This window comes from Narcine bancroftii, chromosome 6, assembly GCF_036971445.1.
Source record: "Narcine bancroftii isolate sNarBan1 chromosome 6, sNarBan1.hap1, whole genome shotgun sequence".
Taxonomy (NCBI): Eukaryota; Metazoa; Chordata; class Chondrichthyes; order Torpediniformes; family Narcinidae; genus Narcine; species Narcine bancroftii.
The window spans coordinates 36,868,976-36,895,006 of NC_091474.1; the positions used below are offsets into that span (position 1 = coordinate 36,868,976).

A 26,031-nucleotide genomic window follows, 5' to 3' on the forward strand; every position below is an offset into this window, starting at 1 on the left:
GGAAGGAATGCAGTGGACTTTCAGCAGCTGTTAAACAAAGTCCCACATAAAAGACCAGCGAATAAAACTGAGGCCCCATGGAATAAAAGCATCTGTGCCAGCATGGAAAAGAAAATGGCTTAAGGACACAAAGCAGAGTAATCTGCTAAAGGGTTGTTTAAGGCTGGAGGAGGGAGACTGCGGTGTTCCCCCGAGATCAATGCAGGGAACGTTGTTTTATATACATATTAATGGGTTTTGACATAGGTATGTAGAGTAACATTTCCAAATTTATGTCTAACTCAAAAACATTGTGGCTGTGCAAACATTGAGGAGAATGTACACACATTTCAGAATTCAGAAGCTTTATTGTCAGAGTACATACATGACTTCACATACAACCCTGAGATTCTTTTTCCTGCGGGCGAGGCAAGGCAAAAAAAAAAACTGTACACAACGCACACATGTAAACAAATAAAGAAATGCAGAGAGAACAAAAAAAATCAGTAAGGTGCAAAAGTGAGTCCCTGATTGAGTTTGTTGTTGAGGAGTCTGATGGTGGAGGGGTAGCATCTGTTCCTGAACCTGGTGGTATGAGTCTTGTGGCACCTAGACCTCTTTCCTGATGGCAGCAGCAAGAACAGAGCACGTGCTGGGGGGTGTGGATCCTTGATGATTTCTGCTGCCCTCCGACAGCAGCGTTCCCTGTAGATGTTCTCGATGGTGGGGAGGGTTTTGCATGTGATGTCCTGGGCTGCATCCACTACCTTTTGGAGGGCTTTACATATTGCAATTACATGTAGATAAAATGCAGGGAAGACATAACACAGAGAAATGCAAAGTGGTATACTTTATCATGAGAAATGATGAGAGACAATGAACTAGATAACTAGCTGACAAAGGCATCAGTGTATTTCTCTAGTGCACTGCTCTAGAGAAATGTGGAACTTGCTGGAGGTCAAATGCATCTGACCTGTGCTCCAACACTGGAATCTATGGCGTCCAGGGGCATACACAAAATTCTGAGCTCAGGGGTCAATGACACTGTGCATCCAGCCCCACAGCTCTACATCAGCTCTTCTGGCACATCTGATGTAGGCTCATTCATTTGAAAGGAGAGCCACAGGCCATTAAATGTAAATAGTTGGTTCATTTTGCATAATTCCAAAAATATATATTGTATATTTTGAGGTACAAGTCAGGTCGTGAAACCCTAAAAACAAATTCTCCAAAAGGGGGTGAGGTCGACTTATACACCAGATATACGTTTGAGACCTTAAATTCACTAAAAATAAACAAATTGACGTCAATTTGGCCTATGTTGATGCTGGAAGCATCTCCCCACCGTCGGCACTGCCGCTCCTCACTGCTGGGTGCCGCCATAACCGCTCCTACCTGGGACCCTGAGGTCGCCACTCCTGCCTGGTAGGCTGAGGTTCCTACTCCTGCTGGGAGCACAATGCCGGCGCTACAGCTCCAGGGGCCGTCACTGCCTGGTAGGCCGAGGTTTCTGCTCCCGCCTGGAGCATGATGTCGCCTTTCCAGCTCCATGGGCTGTTGCTGTCTGGTTGACTGAGGTTTTTATTTACTTCCTAATTTACAGCTTTGTTACTTGTGATTGGGGCGTTTTTTTAAAAATTTGGGTTGTTCCTGGGAGGCCCAGACAGCTCAAAAAATGGGAGTCAACTTATAAGCCAGATATACCATAACACCCTTAAAATTAGGCTGAAAAATGGGGGTTGACTTGTACACCAAAATATATGACTATAGTTTAGTGAATTTAAATCAGTAGGCAGTTCTAAAAGGTGTGCAGAAATAGAAGGACATGGATACAGTCATGCCTAAATCTTGGAAGATGGCAAATCATGTCAAGAAGGAGGTAAAAGATGTGAAACCTTGGGTGTTGAAAATTGAAGGGTAGATGACAAAAGCAAAAAGATTATATTGAACCTTCATAAAACTGAGGTTTAGCTACAACTGGAGTTTTGCTTCCAAATCTGGTTGCCTCACCGGGAAGAAATATTTTACAGAAAGGATTTACTGAAGTCCCAGGGAGCATCAGTCTTTAACTGGAAGAAGCTAGAGTGCTTTCTATGGAGCAATGTGGATAAGAAATTGAATTAAGATGCAGAAGATCATGGCCAGTTTGAGCAAAGAGGTAAATGGGGGAGACTAGAACTAGGGGACATAACGTCATGATTCAGGGAAGTACATTTAGGATGGAGAGGGTGGTGAATCTAAGAAATTTGCTGTCCATTGAAGCAATGGGGGCTACCTCAAACAAGGTTGGATAGATTTTTACAAAGTAAAGGGATATGGCAAAAGGCAGGTTGGTGGAGATGAGCCTCTATCATCAGATCTGCCAAGATCTCATTGAAAGGCGGAGCAGCCTTGACAGGCCGGATGACCTACTCTTTCTCCTATTTCTTATTTCCTTCCTATTAGATGGATAGTTAAAGGACTTGGGAGACAATGATTCAAAAGATTTGCAGAAAAAGTAAAGCAAAAGATTTTCACACAGAGTCTGGTTTACAGTTTATTGTGAACAGATGATCAGAGTTTTCAGAAAGGAATGGGATGCACTCAGGAAAAAGATAATTTGAAAGGGTTCAAAGACAGCGTCGGCTGGAGGAACTCATCGAATTGTTCTTCAGAGAACCGTTGTAGACTCAGTGGTCTGCATGGGCACTGCATACCAAAAGAGTCGTCTGATTCAGGAGTAGGTCATTTAGCCTGCTCTGTCAGTCTCTGAAGTAATGGTTGATGCAATCTTTGCTTTTAAATTGGTCACCTTAACTCCTAATCCTGTAGTTGTCTAAAATAAATATCCATTTATGTCTTATGAAGGAGAAAATTCCTAAGATTTGCAACTATATAACAGCACACTTTATCTCAGTCCTGACTGGAGAATTGTTCACTCGGATATCATGCTCTTAGTTCTGGACTCCTCACTCTGTCAAACCTCATAAATGTTTCTGAGTTCTATAAGGTTCAGGAAGTTATAGGAATATCTTGTCAGTCTTTCCCATACAAGACCCTTTCTTACAAAGAATTAAGTGAAGCTTAACTATGCCAGGTCCTTAAACAGGAAGAGTCAGACATGAGAAAGCCAGAGTTGCAAGAAAATTGGCAGCAATGATGAGGAAACATTTGAGTTATTTATAAGACTGGAAGCATCACCAGTACTATGTATAAGTGAACAGAGGCAAATTGGGAAGGACCATGGGTTTATTTTTCATTTGAACTCTCCATTCCATCCCCACTCTAACTTCTCCCGTCTTCAGCCTCAAACACTGGTTCAATAAAACCAAATACCAGCTCAAGGAAGAACATCTAATCTTCCATTTAGGCACTTAATAGGAATGGGCATTGAATTCACTAATTTCAGAGAGCCAGCCTTTCCAGTCTATAGGCAGTTTCAGGTGGCCAATTGCCCCGCATGTAAAGCTGCGTGTTTAGGTGATATGCGGCTGCTTTGAGGCCGCCTGAATGTGTTGGAGGCACTCTTGAGGCGAGCTACGTAACCCTCCTCCGAGAGGGATAATCAGCTCAGCTCAGTGGCTCTCCCAGCCACTTGAATGCAGCTGGCTGAAAGTGGATGTTAAAGGGTCAGGCTGCTGATCACAGCTGACACTGGGCAGGAGTCAGAGTGGGCTCAGAGTCGCCTCCTGTGCAGCTGTGTCCTTCAGGTGGTCAGCGTTGCTCTTTAAACACTGCCACCTGAACGGCAACTTAAAAGGCCGTTTCTGCTTCTTCAGGCACATTCTTAGTGTAGAACGCACCTGAAAAAGCCTTATGTCACAAATGACCAGTTCTAATGAAAGACATCAATCTGCATCATTAACTCTGCTTTTATTCTCTCCACAGATGCTGCCTGACTTGTTGAATATTTCTAATTTCCATCAAGTGCAGTATTTTATATCTTACAGTTCCAGCATTGATTTTATTATTCCTCTGTTTCTTTTCATTTCTTTCTAGTTACACCTCCTCCAGACAGAGCAGTTGTGATTAACAAGCCATTACCACCCCTTCACAGCAAGAACCATTACTTGTGCCATTTTAGTCTCTTTAAGACTCCAAACTTTCTTGGATTTTTCTTTCATTTTCTTCAGACCACCTCATTCCTGCCATTAAAATATGCTTATTTTCTAACTTTACCTCATTAAGATGAAGCATCAACTTCTTTTCTTTCTGCACAGGTGAAGTCCAACATGCTGAGTATTTCCAGCATTTTACTCATAAATTATGGTCTCTGCCAGAATCAAAAATCAGAAGGCTTTTGAAAACGGGGGTCAGCTTCACATAACCACTTAAACCTTTTCCTATTCTGCTTGACCATGGTGTCCTGAACTATCAGCTTTGAACTCTGTATGCTTTTATATATTTAAGTCAGAATACTCCCTGGATGGCACTGAATAGATAACTGATTTCTGCAGGGGAAGTAAAAGCTAACAAATGAAAAGGGGAAATCAACCTTTCCCACAGGCATACATGAATACCATGGATACTGCAGATTAAAGAGCATAAGATGCAGTTTTGCAATGCTGGAGTTAAACACTTCAATCATTTAGAATGCAGAATTTATTGTCTGTATAGCTCTGTTTCCCTTTAGCATGATGCACTGTGTTTGAATTTAGTTTGCATAGCAACTTCCACAATGCACTGATTTTGAAAATAGCAAGTGTGGTGAAACCTCTGCTAGCTGTTAGCACTGCCTGTATGAATGTACTGTATGGGCTGGCCCGCCCCTGTACCTGTGACTCCTCCTCTCAGAATCCTCATAAAGGCTGTTACGCCCAAACCCCTCCCTCAGTACCTGCCTCAGAACCGGGCCGGTAACGTGCGAGACGTGCTGATGATCTATGGAGATTAAAGCCTATTAATCACTACTTCCAGTCCTAATGTGATAAATCAATAGTGCAACAGCAAGGAAATGTTTTCATTTTTCCGAAGGATTCCTTTCAAGAATAAAAAGGATGCAAGAAGGAAGTATGAGGAAAGGGATTAAGCCTTGACTTATCAGGGCAGAACCAGAAAATAAAGTTTAATCTGTAGACCTTCATACTAAATCTCTTTTAAAAGGCATGGATAGTTGATTTGCACTGGAGTGTCCAGAATAAGAGGTAATGACAATCTTCCCAATGCCAAAAGCACAATCAACTTGGGATTTGACATTGTGAACCAGCTATCATGATTGAGTTTGTTGCATATTCATTCTTAAAGTAATATAATTTATCAAGTTAAAAAGACCACAGCAGAACCCTATTTGTCTGGCTACATTTTAATCAGATCTTACGGCTGATATTAAATGCATTACCTCAACAGCAATGTACATTTTGTTAATTACTCCAACAACAGCAATATTCATAAACCTGTGCCAATGCAACTCTGTACAGACATGAAAATGGAATTTGAAACATGACTTGAACCAAGAGAAATTCAAAACTAAAACTGCAGTAACACAGAACTTGATAAACAATGTCTTCAGACCTGTCTTCTGGTCACTGAATGTGTTTGCTGACTTCTCGGCAGTAAAAATTAAATTTCATCAAGACAAATCTAAAGATAAAAGATTGAATTCTTCTTCATGGCACCACAGAAAAATCTGCCTGCAGGATTTGACTCATGTAGATGGTCCCACAACTTCTCTCACACACAGATCACTCCACACCTTCATAGTGATGTCCACTACACTGGAGCCAGGTGGGCAAATGCACCATTTGAAACTCATATCAACATTGAGGAAATGCCTGCCAGCTGTTCACAACAATATGATCTGCAAAGACGATCACATTTCTAAACTTTCTTTTTCACCCTGAGAAGGGCTATTCTGAATGGTACTGTGTTCTAGGCTGCAAACTGTCAACCTGCAGTCACCTCCATCACTTCCTACCATCAAGCGTTTTGATAGGGGCACACACATTGAAGATTCCAACCTATTCCCACAGTTTCAGATGACCATCCACTTGCTGTTCACAATTTTTTATTTATTTTAGAGATATAGCATGGTAACAGCCCCTTCTGGCCCATGAATCCATGCCACTTAAATACATAAATGAATCTACAAACCCCGTATGTTTTTGGAGGGTGAGGAGAAACCAGACCACCCAGAGAAAACCCATGCAAACCAGACCACCCAGAGAAAACCCATGCAAACCAGACCACCCAGAGAAAACCCATGCAAACCAGACCACCCAGAGAAAACCCATGCAAATGCAAGGAGATCTATAAACTCTTTACAGACAGCGCTGGTTTTGAACTTGTGTTGCTGGGCAATTAAATAGTGTTGTGCTAACCATTGCACCAATTGTGTTGCCCTTCTGGAGGCCAAGTGGCCACATTTTACTATTTACAATCTCAGTAACACTCCATTTCCCTATGCATTGCTTTTTCACAAGCAGCTCCTGTAGATTGAAATGCCAGAGCATGAGCTCAGTCAGCAAGCGGTAGTTTCCCCAGCAGTGAGCAGCACCACAAGGTTCCTGCATGATGCAGGAGTCGTAGGCTATAGATCTCACTAGACTGTCAACAATCTAAAAAGTTTGCGTGGAGTCAGTGAACTATAGGACAAGATCTCACTAGACTGTCAACAATCTAAAAAGTTTGCGTGGAGTCAGTGAACTATAGGACATCAAAACAAGTCTTGTGGCAAGTTCATAGAAACCATCAATCACTCATTTACATGAATCGTTCAGGACTCCCATTATATTCTCCCTACATTTGCATTCCCTCTCTATCCTCCTCAAATTCCACCAAAACTAGGGGGAATTTTCTAAGTTGCCAAATAACATGTCTTTGGGACGTGGGCAGGAAATCATGGCACCCAGAAAAACTCAGGTGGTCATAGGGAGAATGAGTAAATTCCACACAGGCACCACAAGAGGTCAGGATTGTTCTGGGCGGCCGGAGCTGGAAGGCAGAGACTCTGCTCTCGATGCCACTACTAATGATCTATCCCTATTGAAAATAAAATGTTTGTCGTAAGATGCTACAAACCCAATTTTAAAAGAAACAAGAATGGGAGAGGAGAAAAAGGCTTAGTTTTTCTCTTGATTCCATTAGATTTGGCTTCCAATTTCATTAGTCAAACTAACATGAAAATATTACATTAAGGATTGAGAATGATCATTTATTTTTCTAAAATCTGGTTGAACGAGCCCCCACCTGCAAAGAACTGGAGATCAGAATTGAGAGAGTCAGCTGACTGCATGGGCCGGGGGATCTTTTCTGGTTCAGAACAAGAATAGGTATATTTTCATTCACTTCAAATATGTTTAAGAAATTGGATCATGCCTATCAATAAAGCTATTAGACGTTTCTGTCATCTTCCAAGATTTTAACTTGGATGCACCACAAGTGGTATAATTGCTAATTGTTTTCAGATTAACTCACGTTCAGCAACATTAACAAAACTGATCAAGATTATCACTCATGCCTATTTCAAAGAGCGCAACCTAATCAAAATAGAAGCAATTACATGCTATTTAGCTGCCTGATGGTGCCGTTGTGACATTCATTGTTGAAGACAGCAAAATTCCCACACAAGATTAAGATATAATTCCTGAACCATGCACAATAGATAACATTATTTATAAGGCATCCAATCACTCTCAGCTTGTCCCGACCTGTTCTAATTTGCCATGAGTTTCAATAAATATCCAATTTTTACTTAACATCTCAAAACTGCAGGACATGACTACTGCCAGACAATCCACCTTTCTGTGGTCTGAAATGTTTGGTATAACTTCACAGTGCTTTGCATTAAAGGCACCACATCTACTGTGCAGGCTAAACTAGTGGTGAATCCTCTTTCATCTGCCAAAACTACTTACAGTTTAAAGAGCTGATGAGAAGGAAGCTGATACTAGGGATGGTAACGCATTGGGTTACTTGCCTCACTCAGAAAAAATTCTCAGTGACTCGAATGCAAGCTGGAAATGTTAAAGCTTTGTTTAAAAAAAAAGCACCACAATGAAACATCAATGCTTTTGAATAATTTTAGCTCCATGAATGTGGGAGCATACAGAACAGAGCCCAATACATGGGACTTAAAATTATTGGACAAGACACAAGAGACTGTCCTGGAGATACTGGAGAAACTCAATAGACTGAGTCGCATCAGTGCGGGGTGGGGGGGGGTGGAATTATCACCTCTTCACTCCCCCCCCACCCAACCAAATTATCACCTCTCCCCCCCAACCAAATTATCACCTCTTTCCCCCCAACCAAATTATCACCTTCCCCCCCCCCAAGCAAAAGATGCTGCTCCACCCGCTGAGTACCTCCTGTAAATTGTTTTTTTATTCTTAAACAATTTCTCTTTAACTTTTAGTCTGAAGTCCCCCCTTGTTATTCACTGACCACTCTTCATTATTCATTGGCCTTAACCTTATAGAAAATAGGGAGAATTTATTTTTAATCAATTAAGGCAAAGCTGGATAGATGATAGAGAAAGGAGTAGATGGATATGCGGATTGGGTTTGACGATGAGAAGTGGGTGAACTTTATGTGGAGAATAAATACTGATACCAATAGCAAATGTCAGGTGTAGCTCAAATATCCTTTTACATTTGGATTAATATTGCATTTGTTTGATTGTTGGTGACAATCTTGCTTGCATGTGCTCAGCTCTAGTACAAGGACTTTCATGGCGTGGCGTTATTTTAAGATTTCATTTAAAAAAAATTGGCTGCCCCATTAACTATTGGATTGCTACAAATGGAAATAAAGTTGACTAACCCAACTTCAAATCCTTACAAACTGGCAGACTTGCAAATGATGGAATGCAGGTGCACAGAGAGCTGGACCTTCCTTCATGTGAAAATAACGTCACCAACTTTGTAGCACTTCACTGCATCAGAAATGACTTTGCTGTGATACTGGTATCAAAACTAATAACTAGGGCACAGGTCCCTTACTAGTAATGTATCTTCCTCAAGTATTAGTAACATTTTGCTCGCTATCTTAAAGATAATCTGCAAGCTATTTTTGTTGTTCTATCTAGAGATCCTGAATAACTCTCATTCCACACTGTTTGAAATTTAGAAGCATCTGCAATGGGTTTAAAATAACGAAACTGCCACCCAAAATAACCATGGTCAACAGGTTTTCTCTCTTAGACCCTCTGTGCAAGTGTATTGTTTGAACTTAGACACTTAGTGTCTTGAATGACATTTCCAATTGCTTGATAGATGGATGAACTGCAAAATTTAGTGCTCAACCACACTGGCAGGTTTCCATTCCCCAAGCTGCCATGATTTAGTAGCTGGGAAGAAAGTCATTGTGTGGTATTTAGTTTGATATCTCTAAGACAGTTAAAGCTCATTCGCTAGAGTTTGCAGTTTTTATTATATGATTTCTACAGTACTTGTCTTCACCCACTTGGCACTAGATGTGGAAACAAACTGAATAAGTAAGAAACAATCTGCTGCGGGAACTCAGCAGGTCAAGCAGCAGGTGTGAGAGAAAGTGAACAGTCAACATTTTGGGTCGCAACTTTGCATCAAGACCGAGAGTGCAGAGGGGAGACTCTCTGGAATTGCTCCAGATTCCAGCATCTGTAGTCTCTCGTGTGTCTGAAGATGTTCCTCAGAATCTTCTATTATCAATCAGGACTTGTCGTCCGCTTTTATGCATAGATAATGTCAGGAGATCCAACAAAACTGCTTATTTGCAACAATATAATTCAGACTCATAGAATTCTATTGAGTTCAACAACCATAGTTTTTTTTAATGACAACATCCAACCAATACTCTGGGCCACAATCCAGTTAATCAGTCCAAACGCTGCAGGCTGCTTCCTATAGAACCACAAATATATAAGGTTTATGGCTTTCTGTAAAAGTAAATTTTAACAAAAAACATACAGAGAATCAAATGTCTTCCTGATGCAGTCCTTCCATTTGTGAATTCAAACAAGGGATAAGAAAGCCAGCTGTATTATTCAGCAATATTTCAGTTAAATATAAAATAATATTTTGATAGGCTTAACTTTTACAGCCCTGGAACATTTATAAGTTTGCTTCAATATTGCAAACCATTGGTATGTGGAAAGAGAATGGTGCCAAAAAATGGTCTCTCAAGTAACATTTCTGTTCTGGCAGCTTACAGTGAATATACAGGGATGACTTCAGAACAGCTGAGAATAATTTAACATTGAAACACAGAAGGAATCTTGTGCATTTGAGGTTCAGAACCATACCCTGTGCAGGTAACAGCCTGAAGCATTTACACTGTGGAATTGGAATATAATCAGAAAGGATGGACATTTTAGTATTGGCTCAATGGTCTGGTTGTAGGTTTGTTACTTAAGTCCTATAAAATGTACGAGTCTAAATGGATTGCCTAGGGCTTGGGTGTTTGATATCAAAATGGATGTTGCAATGTCTTGCTTTAATGCTCACTGTTGCTATGTTTTGATTTTGGAACAGTTTCAAAGTGCGAGTTGAATTTAATCAGCCAATGGATTTGCATCAAAATGTTTGAAACAAACCTTTGAACCATTTAAGGTTCATTGATTTTTGAATGACTGTACCAAAGGAGCGGAACATCTGAAATATTTCTTCAAATTATATCTCAAATATTCCTAGTCTGTGCAAGAAAGCTGATACCATCCATGTTCCGAATTATGTTGTAAATGATAAAGCACAGCAATCACTACTCTGGTGACTGATATCTTTTACCACTGGGGCCTTTCATTTCCCTGCGAAGTGCCCTACATTTTAATTCTGAGCCAATTTCAATCATTATATATGACTTACAAACTAAAAGCAGGAAGAAACTATTCAGCCCCATCAAGCCTGATCTACCATTCAAGAAAATCAAGGCTAATCTGATTGTGACTGCAACTCCTTGCCAATCCTGATATCCTGAAGCACCCTTTGCTTATCAAGTACCTCCCTTCATTTTAAAAATACTCAAGACTGGTTTGATGAAGGGACTTCAAAAGACTCGCATCATTCTGAGACCAGGAAAAAGATTTATTTTGCCTCAGTCTTAAATTTGTACTGCTAGTTTTAAATAGTAGCCCCCAGTTCTCTATTCTTCCAAAAGAGGAAAGATCCATTCCATATTCTCCTTAGCAGAATTTGATATTTCAATCAAATCTACGCTCTCTTCTAAACACCAATGGATACAGGCCTGGCCTATCCAACCTTTCCTCATGACAACCCATCCATCCCATGTTGAGGAAGCTTTTTCTGAACTGCTTCTAGTGGATTAACTCACCTGAACCAAGGAGACTAAATGTACAAGTTGTGGCTTTATCAAAACCTATGCAACTGAGATATGACCTCCTTACTTTTATATTTAATTCCATTAGAAATAAACACCAGCATTCTGAACTATTTGCCCTACCTGTTTACAATAAAACACTTGGTATCCAGCACCTATGGAGACTGGTAGATGCTGAATAAGAGTATTTTCTGGTTGTTTGAGACTTCCTCTTACAGTGCCTAATTAATACACCTGCATTAAGAATAAACAGTTTAAAAGGCAAAAGAAAAAATACTGTACTTCACTGAACAAACTTCACTTGCATGAATATATAAAGCATTTTACTTTATTTTCAGTCATATCCTTTGAAGACATTTAACCGTCACTGCATCTGCAGGTTTCTCCCCTTCGCCCAAAAGATGAACAATAATATCATAGTCAATTAACCCCCCCCTCCCTAAAGTTTACAGATAAAGCCTCTGACCAAGGCAATTCTTACTAAGCATGCATAAAGAGACACTTTCAGGGAGTCACCCCAATGGCAAGTTGCATTAACCAGGTCTTCATTCAGGGCAATGCCATTTTATTTAAACACTACTTTATCAAAACTTTATGTGAACAGCTTCAATGAGCAAAGCATGACCAAGGCACTCCACTGGCTGAATATTTGCTCCTATTTATGTTTCAGTTGAGAGAACATTTACTTTTACAATTTTAAACTGTCATGTTTTTACCTACTATTTTATTCTCATCTATTTTATTTTTTTACATTTCTTTTCCTTGTTTTTTTTTGCCAGTTGCATGAATACCAGATACCAGGCGATTTATTGTATTAGCCTTTAGCAAATCATGCGCCACACCACCCAGATCTCTTTGCATCTCAGAACCCTGCCTCCTGTCATATTGAGATGATATGTCTCTGTTGATCCTTCCTGCCAAAACAGACCATTTTACAATCCGCCCCATTCTTCAATTACTACATCCTTATCTATTCACTTAACCTATCTAATGCTGCCTTTCACCTCATCAGCTTTAATTTTGTACCAGAGCTAATTTCAGCCTCATCAGTTAATTTCAGAGCTCTGAAGATCAAAGTAATTTCATCCATCACATCATATGAATAAAATAAATCAGAAGTATGCAAGAGATTAATATGTTCTGGAGCTTTTACCCCAAAATAGATGCTGTTTGATTTTATTCAGTATGAATTAAATAACTGTTAGAATAAAATATGGAACATATTGAACAACATATTGGACAGCAGTGCACAGCACAAATATTTTCCACAGCTAAGTATTAACATGCTTATGGGATAAGCACAGCTTCCTACAATCTCTCGAAACTGTATGCTGTTGCAAAGAGTAGAAAGGCAGAAATCTGGAGCTGTTTACCTTCCCACCACCCGGAAGACAATGGGCAACATTGTAGTTAAAAGGATGCCAACAATCACTCTTTGTTTTCTCATTCCTCCCGTGCTCCACAGCAAACGATCAGGATACGAACAAGAGTGCAATAGCACTCCTTTTGGTTTTGGGATCCAATCCTGATGGCTTCAACCATAACCAATTGTTCTAGGCCAAAGCAAGGGAGCAGTGAAATCTCTGGCCGGAGAATCACGGCAACATCTGGTGGAACATGAGAGTTCCACTTCCAAGCTTTTTTTGAAGGGTGTATAAAAGGAATTGACATGAAGATAGGGGAACTCTGTAAGGCCATGGGGGGAGTATCTGGACGGGTTAATATGGTGGAGGAGAGGGACGATAGGATGGAGGACAGGGTAGAAGTTAATGAATAATAGAGATGTTGAGGTAAAGTACAGCTTAAAGATTTGCGATAAGATAGATATACTGGAAAATTTTAATAGGAGAAACAATATAAAAATTGTAGGGCTTAAGGAGGGGAAGGAGGGGAAAGACCCCATTGAGTTTTATAAAGGGTGGATCCCTGAGGCACTGGGAATGGAAAGGGGAGGGGAGAGAAATTTCAGGTGGAAGAGGCCTATTTGTCCCCTTTCCATCAGCTAGGGCCAGGACAGAGGCCTCGTTCGGTCCTCATAAGGCTCCGGAGCTATCAAGACAAAGAGTGAATCCTGTGCACAATGGCAGGGGTCATGAAAAAAAGAGGGGACACGTAAGAAGTTGAGGGGGAAAAAAGTTCTTTTTTTCACCCCAGATACAAGCATAGGATTGATAAAAAGAAAGAAAGAAATATCATAAGGCAAAAAAAAATTAAATACAAGGGTATCGGTTTCATGTTACTATATCCAGTGACTTTAAAGGTGCTTCTGCCTGGGAGTGGCTGGGAGTGGGGGAAGAAGATTTTCCCGGAAGCTAAAGAGGCAGTGAGGTTTGATAATAGACTCACAGTGGTGCAGGAGGCTCCCCAAGGAAGATAAAGGGATGCAGGGTCAATGACCAGAAGGCTCTGGTTGTACATAATGTATATCTAATGGAAAACAAAGTGATTATACTTGTTTATTATAAATGTCATAATTTTAAAGAGGAAAGGTATGTGGGAAGCTTTAAGATGGTGGAAGAGGGGGGTGAGCATTGAATGGGTGTCACAGGCACACTCAAAATTGGAGGTGTTCACACCAATGTTTGGAATAGGGGTGTCCGGAAGGGTAGGAGTGGATTAGGGGAAAGAGGGGATAGAGAGGGGATCATTTGGGGTTTTTATGCATTCTTTTGAATTATTGGTTCCAGTTTTGTCAATTTCTTTTGTTTTGTTGTACACATGGGTGTCTGTGCCAGGAGTCGATATAAGACAAAAGGGTTGGTAAATAAGTATTGGAAGATGAGGTGGGTGGGGGGAGAGGAAGATGGAGAGGAACTGGGATAATGAATAAAACAATTAAGTTTATGTTTCAATATAAATGGGTTAAATGTAGAGATTAAGAGAAAAAGAATCTTGGCACACCTTAAGAAGTCCTTTAATTCGAGAGTCAAGGGAGAGGTAATCTTAATAGGAAAAAATGTTCTGGTAGTGGTCTGAGGGGTGGTCGCTGACCCAGCAGGGAGGTTCATGATGATGTATTGTCAAATATATTTAAAATCTTGGACACTTATGAATATATATGCTCTGAATTTCGACAATGAAAAATTTAAACAATATATTTTTGAAGGTGTCTGAGGGGTGTGAGAATATACTAATTGGAGGGGATTTCAATTTTTGTCTGTATATGGTCATGGATAAATCAGCCAAGAAGGCTGTATATAAATATATGTATATAAATCAGCCATTCACCCCTGACTTTATCCATTGTAATGCCAGATAAACAGGCTACAGCGTATGGATGTGGTGCCTAAAATAACTGCTGTGGGGAAAGTCAGAATTTTGTAGCTTTGTCAGAACTCAGATAGGAGTGTTCAGCGAGACAAAGTGCCCTTCTACTGACAATTTTCTAATTTGGGAGACATTGAAGGTTTATTTAAGGGACCAAATTATTGGAAATAAAGGGATAAAAAGAGGATACATGAAGGAAATAATAATTTGGAGCAGGACATAGCTCAACTGGAAAAAGATTACCAAAGATCAGGGCCTGAGGAAAAATATAGGAATTTAATTAATTAAAAGCTCAAAAACAATATGTTGCAAACATACAAAACACAAAAGTTGACCTTAAGATCGAGGCAACAGTATTATGATCTGGGGCGAAAGGCTCACAAAGTCTCATCATGGCAGGTGAGGGCAGAAGAGTCTCGAGGACAATCAATGTGATTCAAACAGGGGAAGGCAAGATTTTGCACCAACCAGAAGAAATAAACAAAACATTTGTAAAGTTCCATAAGGAGTTATATAAATTAGAGGAGGGGGTGGGGGGGGGGCGGGAAACGAGGATGCTAAAATAGATGATTTCTTGCTTTCATTGGAACAATCAAATATGGATCAGGAGAATTGAGAGGAATTAGATGCCTCCTTCCCTAGAAAAGAGATCGAACATGCTCTAAGCACTCAGCAAGTGGTTAAATTGCTGGGAGAGGATGGTTTCCCCTCTGAATTCTAAAGGAAATTTAAAGACCTTTCAATGTCCCATCTTATAAAGGTAGTGGAACAGGTGGCAGAGGCACATACCCTCCTGGAGTCTTTTTCAGCTGCAATCATTACGATGATCCTAAAAAGGTACAGGACCCCAATGAAGCCATCCTCCTGTAGGCCTATATCTTTATTAAATGCAGATTTATTATAAAATTATAGTAAAAGCATTGGCCAAAAGTTTGGCAAAGCATTTGCCGAAATTAACCAATCCGAATAGTGCTGGATTTGTTCAGAAGAAGCAATCAGCAGACAACGTAGCTGGATTGCTTAATATTTTTGGCACAGTCAGGGATGGACCTATGAGTGGCCATATCCCTGGATGCGGAGAAAGCCTTCAATAGATTTGAATGGATTTTCTGTTCAAGGTACTGGAGAAATTTGGACTGGGTCAAATAACTACTAATTGGGTAAGTACATTGTATTATAAACCCCAGGCTAAAATCATCCATAGTAAAGTAATCTGTTTATATTAGCTATTGAGCTGCTGGCGGAAACCAGGCATAAAGGGATTCAAGGTGGGCCAGGTGGAAAACAAAATCAACTTATTTGCTGATGATGTGTTACTGTATTTGACAGAACCTGCAGGGTCGTTAGCCAGACTGAGGACCACACTGGAGGATTATGGGAAGGTCTCGGGTTATAAAGTTAATCTGGACAAAAGGGAGATTATATCTTTGACAAAAGGGGATTATAGCCCCTACCAACAGAGAAACCAATTTAAGTAGCCACAGGAAGGCATTAAATATCTGGTGATAAATGTGGATAAAGACATATGTATATAAGCTAAATTATATCCCTTTGGTCCAGAAGATTGAGAAGGACCTGGCTAGATGGAAAACTCTGCCCATAACATTAGTGCTTCTTTGAGATGCTCAATGCATGAGTCAGAAACTTTTTGTGAAATGGGAAGGTGTCTAGAGTCTCCATGGAAAAGTTGACATGGGAATATAAATTGGGGATCTTAAAATTGCCAGATCTTAAAAAAAATACTACTGGGCATCCAAGGTGAGGTTTATTGCCTCATTTTTTGAGGCAGGGCCTCTTCTTAAGCACAAATTGGGCTACATGCAATAGGGGAGAAGATAGCAGCAGAACTTGTATACAAATGAGACATCAAATTGACCTCAAAAATAACAGATAATCCCATAATAAAACATATATGCCTGATGTGGCAGAGAATAAATCGATGTTTTGGACTGAAGGTGGGGATATCTCCAAAAATGCCCTTGACCCAGAACAATTTAATACCTTTTACTTTGCGCAATAAGATCCTGGTCGCAGAAAGGGATCCGGTGTATCGAGGATTGTTATCAACAAGAACATCTCATGTCATTTGAGCAAATGAGGATCAAACATGAGTTATTGAACAGAACATTCTTCTGCTTTTTGCAATTAAGATCTTTCCTAAGGGATAAACTGGGACCAAAAATGACCCTGCCTGATTGTAGCGACATGGAGTTTCTAATTCAACAGGGGAATGTGTGTGAATTTATCTCTAATATGTATTCCATATTCCAAAGTGAGGGCCTGAAACCGGGCTTACATCAGTCAAGAGAAAGATGTGATGAACAACGGTGGGAAGATTTATGGCTGAAATAGCATGACGAGAATTGTCAATGCTAGACACATGCTGGTGCAATATAACCTTTTGCATCAGTTGCACCTCACGCTGCAAAAATTACACATCAAAGCCAGAAATTTCAGAACAGTGTTTTAGGTGCGGTGTGGTGGTTGGAACCTTTGTCCACTCCACCTGGCTGTGTACAAGGGTGAGAACCTTCTGGGAAGAACTGAGGAACATTCTGAAAAAGATTACAAAAGTGGATTTTCCACAAGATCCGGAGTTGTATTTTCTGGGGGACATTGGGGTAGTACAGTTTAGACTGTCCAAACACCAAATTTGGTTTGTGAAGGTCGCCCTGTCAGCAGCCAGGGAGTGTATAGTAGTTGCATGAAAGTCTTGTCTCCCAGCTAAATATTGCATGATGGAATATGGAAATACAGTGTTGCATTTCCCTGGAGAAAATCACTTACTATTTAAGGAGGTGTGGCAACCTTATCTGAAGCTTATAGGTGCACAGATACAATGTACACTACCCTCCCCCCACCCCCACAACCCACAGAATAAATGAATAAGTGTCCTGGTAAGTAAATGACTAAGAGTGTGAATTGGGGAACGTGGCACAGACGATGTGTTTTTGCCCCCACCCATTTTTATTTAACATCTGGGGTTATCTAGCTTTGAGGGGGATTATTCAATTCACCAGTATTTATGTGGTTTTTGTATTTTTGTATTTCTGCATTCTTATGTTTCTTTGAATTTGGGGAGAGGAGGGAGCGAGGAGGGGTAGAAATGGACCCTGTAAATTAAATTGCATGGGGAAAGAATGTAATGTATTGTTTGTTGAAGTTACATGAGTCTTTGAAAATCTAAAATAATCAAAAAGAAATTCAGAGGTTCAGTTAGACAAAACCTTTACAGAGTTATAATTGCATCATTCTCAGGACATGGAAATAATAAGATTCAGGTGAGATATTGCTGCACACAAGAGGTAATCCCAATGGACAGGTACCAGTATGGTGCAAAATAAATTAATAGCATACACTTCTTACGTAGTTAAAAAATGTAAAACACGAAAATCTGTAGGCACCGTGTTTGAAGTAAAAACACAATGCTGCAGAAACTCAGCAGGTCAAACACTCTTACTTGATGAAAGGCTCAGGCCCAAAATGTTGGTGATGTATTTTTCCCTTTGCCATATAAAGGACACTGACCTGCTGAGTTTCTCCAGCTGTGCATTTTTAACGCATTTCTTGTCTTTCTACTCCATTCAAATGCTTCAAAATTGTCAATGAACATCCACGGAGAAATTAAAATTCCATGTGATAAATTATCCATCCAGTGACTGACAGTTTTCCCCCAGCAAAGACCAGCCCATCAAGTGTCTGAGAGGTTTATACCCATCCAGTGATCGAGAGATTAACCCCAAAGATGGATTTAGGTGTACAATGATAAGTTTGGGGATTTGAATATTTTGAAAAGCAGCAATAAGTGCACAAAAATAGTATAGAGAAGGAGGATATAATGAGATCGCTATTGAGTAAAAAATTGAATAAAGCTTTCTAAGAATTCCTACAACCGATCAAATGGAAGAGAGCAGTGAAAATAATGTTGGGCTGATAAAGTTGGAAGCCTGACTGATGCTGCCATGACATGAGGCCCGATGCCCTGTCCCTTTACCAGCCAACAACCATGTCACAGTCTGTTGTAAAGGCTGCAGGAGGGGCTGCTGCCTCAGTCCAAACGGCCGAGTTTGAGTCTAACTTCCAGTTCCAGTTACGAGAAGTTCACAAATTCTGACCCATATGGCCTTAAGCAGAATACTACAAAATTCTATTGCTTTTAAGGTAAACCGGAATGGAGAAGAAATACCAAGCAGGTACTCATCCGAATTACAGCAGATCCTGAAATAATACCAAATTCTGAGTATTTCATGCATTTCACAGAATAGTTTTTCCTTTTCTTATACTCTCATCCAATTACTTTGCAAACAAGGGTCCATATTTCATTAATTTCAGAGAGAATAATAGAATAAAAAAGGTAATTATACTTTTTGCAACAGACAATTTCAGACAAAAGTCCTGATAGATATTTACACTCTGATTTTTTTTTTCTGTTCAAACATAATTATTTCTATTTTTACCTTTACCCTGGGATTTATATCTTCGGGTTCTTGGAGATACATATCCGGCTGAACATCTTTTTGTATTTTCCACACTTTTCCTACTGGGCAAAGGATCAGAGGACACAGTCTCGCCAACTGAAAGACGTGTTCTTGTGCAATCGGGAACTGCATGTTTATTGTGAAAGTCTGAAGACGCTGCATCTAATCGAGAATCGAACTTAGCTGTGGATCGGGAGTTTGTCTTAGCTGAAGTGGAACAGGGAACGGGATACACTAATAATTTGTCCTTATTTGTAGCATTACATGAAGGAGCAGCGGTAGATCTGGTGGAACTCTTCAGCTCCTGGATTTTCCTGTTACCGACTGGGCTTTTTGAATCACTATTGCATTTGTGGTTAGTCAGGATGTCTTTCCTGTCCTCTGCAGAAGTGTCTACCTCCTGAAAGCTGAACCCAAAATTCAATGGGTTTTGGAGAGCTTCAATGTAAGATTCGCGATAGCGACATTTTATCCCTTGGTTTTCAAAGTCTCTGTTTGTCCTTCTGCTTAAGCATGGTGTGCAAGGTTCTGTTGCAAATCTAATTGTCCCACCACATGCCCATGTGCCATTGACTGGAACCACAGAAGATTCACCTTTCTTAAGAGTACGCTGTGCAGTCCTGTTATCAGAGGATTTTTCTTTAGAAAACATCATTAAATCCACATAATCTCCTTCGGCATTTTCATTGGCGACTTCACATTGACTGGGGGAGATCATTCCCAATTTTGTGTTCTGCTGACTTAAACATTTTGTGCCTTCCTTTTGGCCCAGGTTAGGCAAAGAATTTTTGTTATTTTTATCATAGCCTGGATAAGAATCCCTAACTGAATGTGTGGTCTCCATTCCTGTCTGCAATGTCATCCCAGCAGAACCACAGTTGTTTTCTGTTTCCTGAACAGAATAGGTTCTGTGGCCAGTTCGGGGTGTTACTTTGCTCTTATTTACAAACTCAGGTTTTACTATTTTAGACCAAGGCTCTTTTACAACTCCGTTATCTGTGGCGAGCAGGCAAGTGTACAACGGTGTTCCAGAACTTTCACTGTTTATTGTTTCCAGCCATTCTTCCGTGAAAATACTGGTATAAGATACTTCTGGTATTAGTTTCTCCTCTATGCTACGGAGGTCCCTGCCCAAGCATTTCAACACAATCCGAGCAGACTGCTTCCCAACAGGTACAATTTGCAGATAGAAATCACCTGGGCGCAGAAGAAAGATGTTGAATGATGACAACTGTACCACTACCTTCTCATGGATGCTCAAAGGCCAGCCTTCATGACGGAACAGGAGGCTTGAATATTCAGCCTAAGGAAGAAGAACAAAGACATTAATAGGAAATTTACTGGCAAAATATTTACAAGCAAGCAACTTAAGTAGCCACTGAGCTACTTTTGCAGATTAGTTGCTAATATAGAGAAGGATGTTGATTCCGCACTCCCATGAACAGTCACTTCACCATTTGGGAGTGGCACTATTTCATCCATTTGTGATCTTAACCTGCAGGGTTTTGCACCATCAAGGAAAAAAAACAATGGTGCTGTGATAGCTGTACACAAAGTTGTACTGTGCCGGGTCTCTGAATGTTTTTATAAACCTCAACTCAGTCAGCCAGCTCAGGTTTATCAAATAAGGTATGTGGTGCCAGACACGAGCATGTAATCTATAAAAAAGACTAATTTATTTCTTTTTAAAATATTTTTATTGAGATTAATTTCAAGACATTTAAAAGCCTTGAAAATTATTGCTTCTAGTTTGGAGGTACAGTGGAAACTGGCTATATAAGCTATTAACTGCAGCTGTATAAAACATAGATTAGACCACACTTGGAGTTTTATGTGCAATACTCGTTGCCTATTTCCAGGAAGGCTGAAGAGGCTTTGGAAAGAGTACAGAAGAGATTTATCAGGAAGGTGCCTGGATTAGAGGACATGAGTTTTGGGGAGGGGTTGGACAACCTTGTTTTCTCTGGAATGTCAAAGGCTGGGGGGAGACAAGAAAGAAGGTTATGAGAGGTGGCACACAGTCGGAATCCTTTGCCCCAGGGTAAAGTTGTCACCTTAAGGTGAGTTAGAGAAAGTCAAAAGGAGATTTGCAGGACAAGTTTTTTCTTTTATGCATAAAATGGTAGGTGCCTATAGCAAGCTACCAGGTGTAGTAATAGAAGCAGATATAAAGTAGAATTTAAGAGGCTTTTGGACAGACACATGAATATGCAAGAATAAAAGGGTATGAATCGTGCGCAAGCAGTGGACTTTAATGAGGGTATTGTGTTCATCAGACACATTGTGGGTCAAAGGGACTGTTCCTGCACTGTATTCTTATGCATTCTGCGGTTCTATGAGATGCATTCATTTTCAAAATTCATATGATTAATGAAAATAAAGTTTTAAGTTTTGATTACAAAAGAAGGCCTTATCCTACCATAGTGTAATTATCTATGCAATTTCTGTGCCCTTGCTCTTAACAAACTTAATTATTAGATTAGATTAGCAAATAAAGGAATTTTACAATCCTTTCTTAGTTCATGGAAAACTCTTGGACCTTAGTGGGCTAAAAGGAGAGATAGAACTAGTGGTAGCCTCATACTATAGGTGGACCATTCAGGACAGCGATGAGGAGAAATTTCTTCATTTACAGGGTACTGAATCTATCTTAGATGGATGTGGGACTTCATTTTCTGAGTTCATTCAAAACTGCAATCAGGAGACACATTGGGAATCAAGAGATGTGAGAATAGTACAGAAAATGGTGCTGAGGTGGAAGGTCAAAGTGAATGGCAGTAGCAGACTCAATAGTGCGATAGTCTCACTATGCTCCTAATTCTTGTGTCCTTGTAGAGAACCAAGAGGTTTTGATTTCTATTTACTGCGTCATTTCCTGAAGCCTGCACTGGATCCAACCAAGACTTAACTTTGTCACTGAGTGAAAGCAAAAAATGGTGAAAAGCAGGCAAGATTCTGATATCCAATTGTACATGTTCTTACAACATTTTGTGATTTTGCATTTAGGATTATGCAAATAATTGCCTTGTTAGAACATAGAACAGTACAGCATAATATGGACCCTTTAGCATGTGATGTTGTGCCAACTTGTATAAAGCTACTCCACCATCAATCTAACCCTTCCTAACCTCATAGTCCATAACCATCTAGTCTTCTTAAATCCATGTGCCTAAGAGTCTTTTAAATGTCCCTATGGTAGCAGCCCCCACCATCACCCCCAGCAATGCATTTCAAGCACCCACCACTCTCTGAGTAAGGGTTAGAACGTGTCTTAAATACAAGGGGAAATATTGGGATAGTGCTTGAACTCCCAAGGGTGAAAGGTTCTATTGACTTGTTGCATTTCCTGGAATTTTGATGGTCAAGATGTTAAGGAAGCAAGAGTAGATAAAAGCAACACAGTTAGCACGATGCTATGACAGCACCAGTGACCCAGGTTCAAATCCAGCACGGTCTGTTTGTACACTCCCTCTATGACCTACGTCGGTTTTCCTCAGGTGATCCGGTTTCCTCCCACCCTCCAAAACGTGTGTTGTTGTAGGTTAATTGGGGAAAATTGGGTGGCATGGATCTCAATGGCCAGAATCAGCTTCTATGGGGTTGTAAATAATTTTTTTTAATTAAAGCAATCATGTGTTAGAAACTCTAGACAAAGATGATATGGCCTCAAAACGAAATTCAGGCTTTTCACAAACTACGTCAAATAACATTTCTATTTGCAAAAGGTAAATGGTAAATAATTTTGGAATTGGTAATTCATGCTGCAGTTATTTCTAATAACATAATGTATGTGGGGATGACAAAAATGAACACACAGAATGGTCACAAATCAGTCATCTTGCCAAAATGGTCTACAGTTATATTTCTGTGAGAGGGAATCCATTACAATAAAGTCTTGTGGCATTTATGACCAGTTTATTTATGATCGATGGCTCAATACAATGGAATTTCTCCCCATTTACAATGAATATTCAGAAGGATGGCCAGAAATAGCATAGCCACAGAAACTGTTCCGATTATTAGCATTGCACAATTGTTGGCTTAATTCATCTGCTGTCATTTTTCCACATTACTAACAGGCATTTTACAAGAGTCTAGCTCACAAAATACTTGCTCTAGCTTGCTTAAATAGAGAACAGATTTGTGAATCGGTGGAAAATTATGTTCCAGCAATCTTAGAGGACCACTTGGTTTATATTAGGAATAGCTCAGCATGAAAAGAGCAATGATTCTCCAATCATTTTCACCAGCTGGCAGTCAGCACACACTCCCACAAAGTAATTTCCTCCCCAGTGTGTATGGGTTTCAAAAAGCTGAATGAATCACTGGAAATATTGTATTGCACTTTCATTTGCAGGAAGATGGTCATCCAATGACAAAAGCCTAAGAGAAGATACAGTATCTAGTTCTTTCACATATATGGGTCCGTCTTGTTCACCTCCACATTTCATTCTTTGTGATTGCCAGCCATGCCTCCAGATCCGAGGCCACCAATTCAGAGTGACGGCAGATATTGGAACGATGGAGCAACCTGCTGGATGAACTTCATGGTTCAGGGAGCATGTATGGAAGGTAATAGCTAGTCAACATTTTGGGCCAAACCCTTCATCAGCAACTGGTGAATCTATTAACTTCCATGGATGCTGCAGACCTGTTGAATTCCTCTAAATCTTGAGTTGCTCCACAAGAACTTCCTGCAGTTCAATCTTACTTTCTCTCTGTTAGGCTAGCCCACAAGACCTTCATTGATGGGATTGAAGTTGAAGTTGAAGTTCTCAACTGGCCTTACACTTTCATATGGTAATGCTTTGAGAAGATGGATAGAGTTATTATTAAAAATTATAACAAGTAATTGTAATCAGGGTTACAATCTCAGAGGAAGTTGGAGCATTCACCAGAGAAAAGGCACCAGGTTAACTAACAGATCTGCAGGCTGAGAAGACTGCTGGACCTCATGTAGAGTTGGGGATAATACTGTTTATTGAGATGGAGAGGACAGACTTAGGCTAGATGGGTAATGGTTTTAGAATAAGGGGTCACCAATTAAAGACTTAGTTGAGGAAGAATTTCTTCTTGCTCAGGGTTCTGAATTCTCTTTCCCAGGAAGTTGTGGAGGCAGAGGACTTGAATACAGAGTGATGTCTATTATCAGAGATTGACAGATAATTGGACTGCAAGCAAGAGGACAAGACTGAATCAGACATTATGTTATTGGATGGTAGATCTGCTTCGAGGTGCTGATTGACCTTGTCCTGCTCCTGTTTCTTTGCTTCGGAAAATGTGTGATCAAAACAGAATGTGCTGGGAATACAGAGCAGATTCCGTCACAACTGACGAAGAGGAAAATGAATTAGCATATTGAATGGAGATCTCAAAAGATACTAATAGGTTTGAAAAGAGTCTGAGCCAATGTAGTCATTGAGACAGATTGGAGAGTTAATTCAGATTTAGCACCAAAATACAATGCTTACTTGGTGTTGAACACAAATATAAAATCCCACTACAGTAATTGATAAAATTTAGGTAAACAAAACTGAACTTGTGAAATGTATTCCTTTCTGTCGAGAAAGAAGTAGACATAATATTCAATTAGAGGGGATCACTGAGAACATTGTGCTATCATTCCGAGTAATAATTTTCAGATCTGCTATTTTTGAAATGTTGGCAACATGACCATTCACAGTAGTTAATTAACATTCTCCAAAGGAAGCTTCTGTCCAATATAAACAGAAAATAAACTTTCACCTTTAATAAATCTGGAGGCTGATTTGGACTGCACATTCAACGGAATTGCTGCATTTCTATGATACATCAGCTAAACAACAAATAAATCATGTGGATTTCATCGAGTTATTTTCCTCCAGTTGGCTTGGAAGAGTGTAGAAAGTTTGTTCCAAGTGGCTAGCTGCATATCCAAATAATAATGTCTGTATTCAACATTCCTCTGGTCATGAGCCAGAATGTTGGAGCTTTACGAACACACCCATGTCGAGGATACAATGAAATGTAAGAGTGGGGGTGAAGGGCAAGGTTCAGGAGGTCCTATTGGAACTGATGATTTCTCTCTTTAAATCTTAACAAATCAAATCTTAGTTTGGATCAATTTTAATTCAAAAATTAAACTAGTTTGCGATTAGGCAGTAATGTAACAATTATGGTAAAACAGGTCACAAAGCAAAGTCTGTGGGAAAAGGAAATGGCTCAGGGAATGTTACTGGTATGAGGTTAAACCATTATGTTTGCACAAAGCCAGGGTGTATTCCATCACAATTGGCCTATACAATCAGTGTGACACTGAGAAGCAAAATACCTGTTAAAACATTTTGTGTACTTTTGCGATTATACGAGTTAAACCTGTGCGCAAGTATAAATTAGCAGTGTGGTTCACTCAATCACTGTATATTCCTACAATGTAATATTCCCTTGCTGTGGAATTTAGTAAACAATCAGGAGAGCATACCAAGTAATCTTTTGCTTCAAGAGCCCAAAAATCCTTCATAGGGAAACACAGTGGGTATTGTTAAAGTCAATTCAAGTTAATTTGTATCGACTTTAACAATCCCCATAGTGTCACTTATATGGAAGATTTACATATCATTTACCCAGAGTAAATGTCTCCTCCTATTCCTCATTTCAAAAATGAACTACATTTCTTCTCAATAGTAACATATGTGCAGAACAACTAAATATGCTTAAATGGATCACATAATCCACACAGTATTCATTTGGTGAAATTAATTCGGCATTTAGTATTTGATTTCATAAGCAGAAATTATTAGCTGCAAACATGTCAGGACTTATTTGGAGGGGTGGGGGGAGAAATTACAAGCCTTAATTTACTTTTTCATAAAGAAATTTAAGCTCAACATGGAATCCCAAGTGTATTGATTAGTCTCAAAAATGGGTTCAGCCTTAGCCATTGACTGGGCCCAAAGAGAAGAATGGTTTTGTATTTTTATTACTATGTTATTTGTACAAACGTAAACAAATGCTTTAATTAAGATTTCAATCATTTCTATATAAATCTTCAGAAAACTGACTCATAATACAGGGCAATGAAGATTTTGCTTCCTGA

At 39.7% G+C, this 26,031-nt stretch overlaps 1 protein-coding gene across 3 annotated transcripts in view; it reads right to left on the reverse strand.

Moving 5' to 3' along the window:
• The window catches only part of LOC138735947 (pleckstrin homology domain-containing family G member 4B-like), a 136,042-nt gene that overhangs the window by 56,604 nt on the left and 53,407 nt on the right, over positions 1–26,031 (reverse strand). For all 3 annotated transcript variants that reach the window (XM_069884639.1, XM_069884640.1, XM_069884638.1), the window contains exon 3: positions 18,936–20,259. In XM_069884639.1, the coding sequence (XP_069740740.1) occupies positions 18,936–20,259 (1,324 nt within the window). The remainder of the gene's footprint in view (positions 1–18,935; positions 20,260–26,031) is intronic.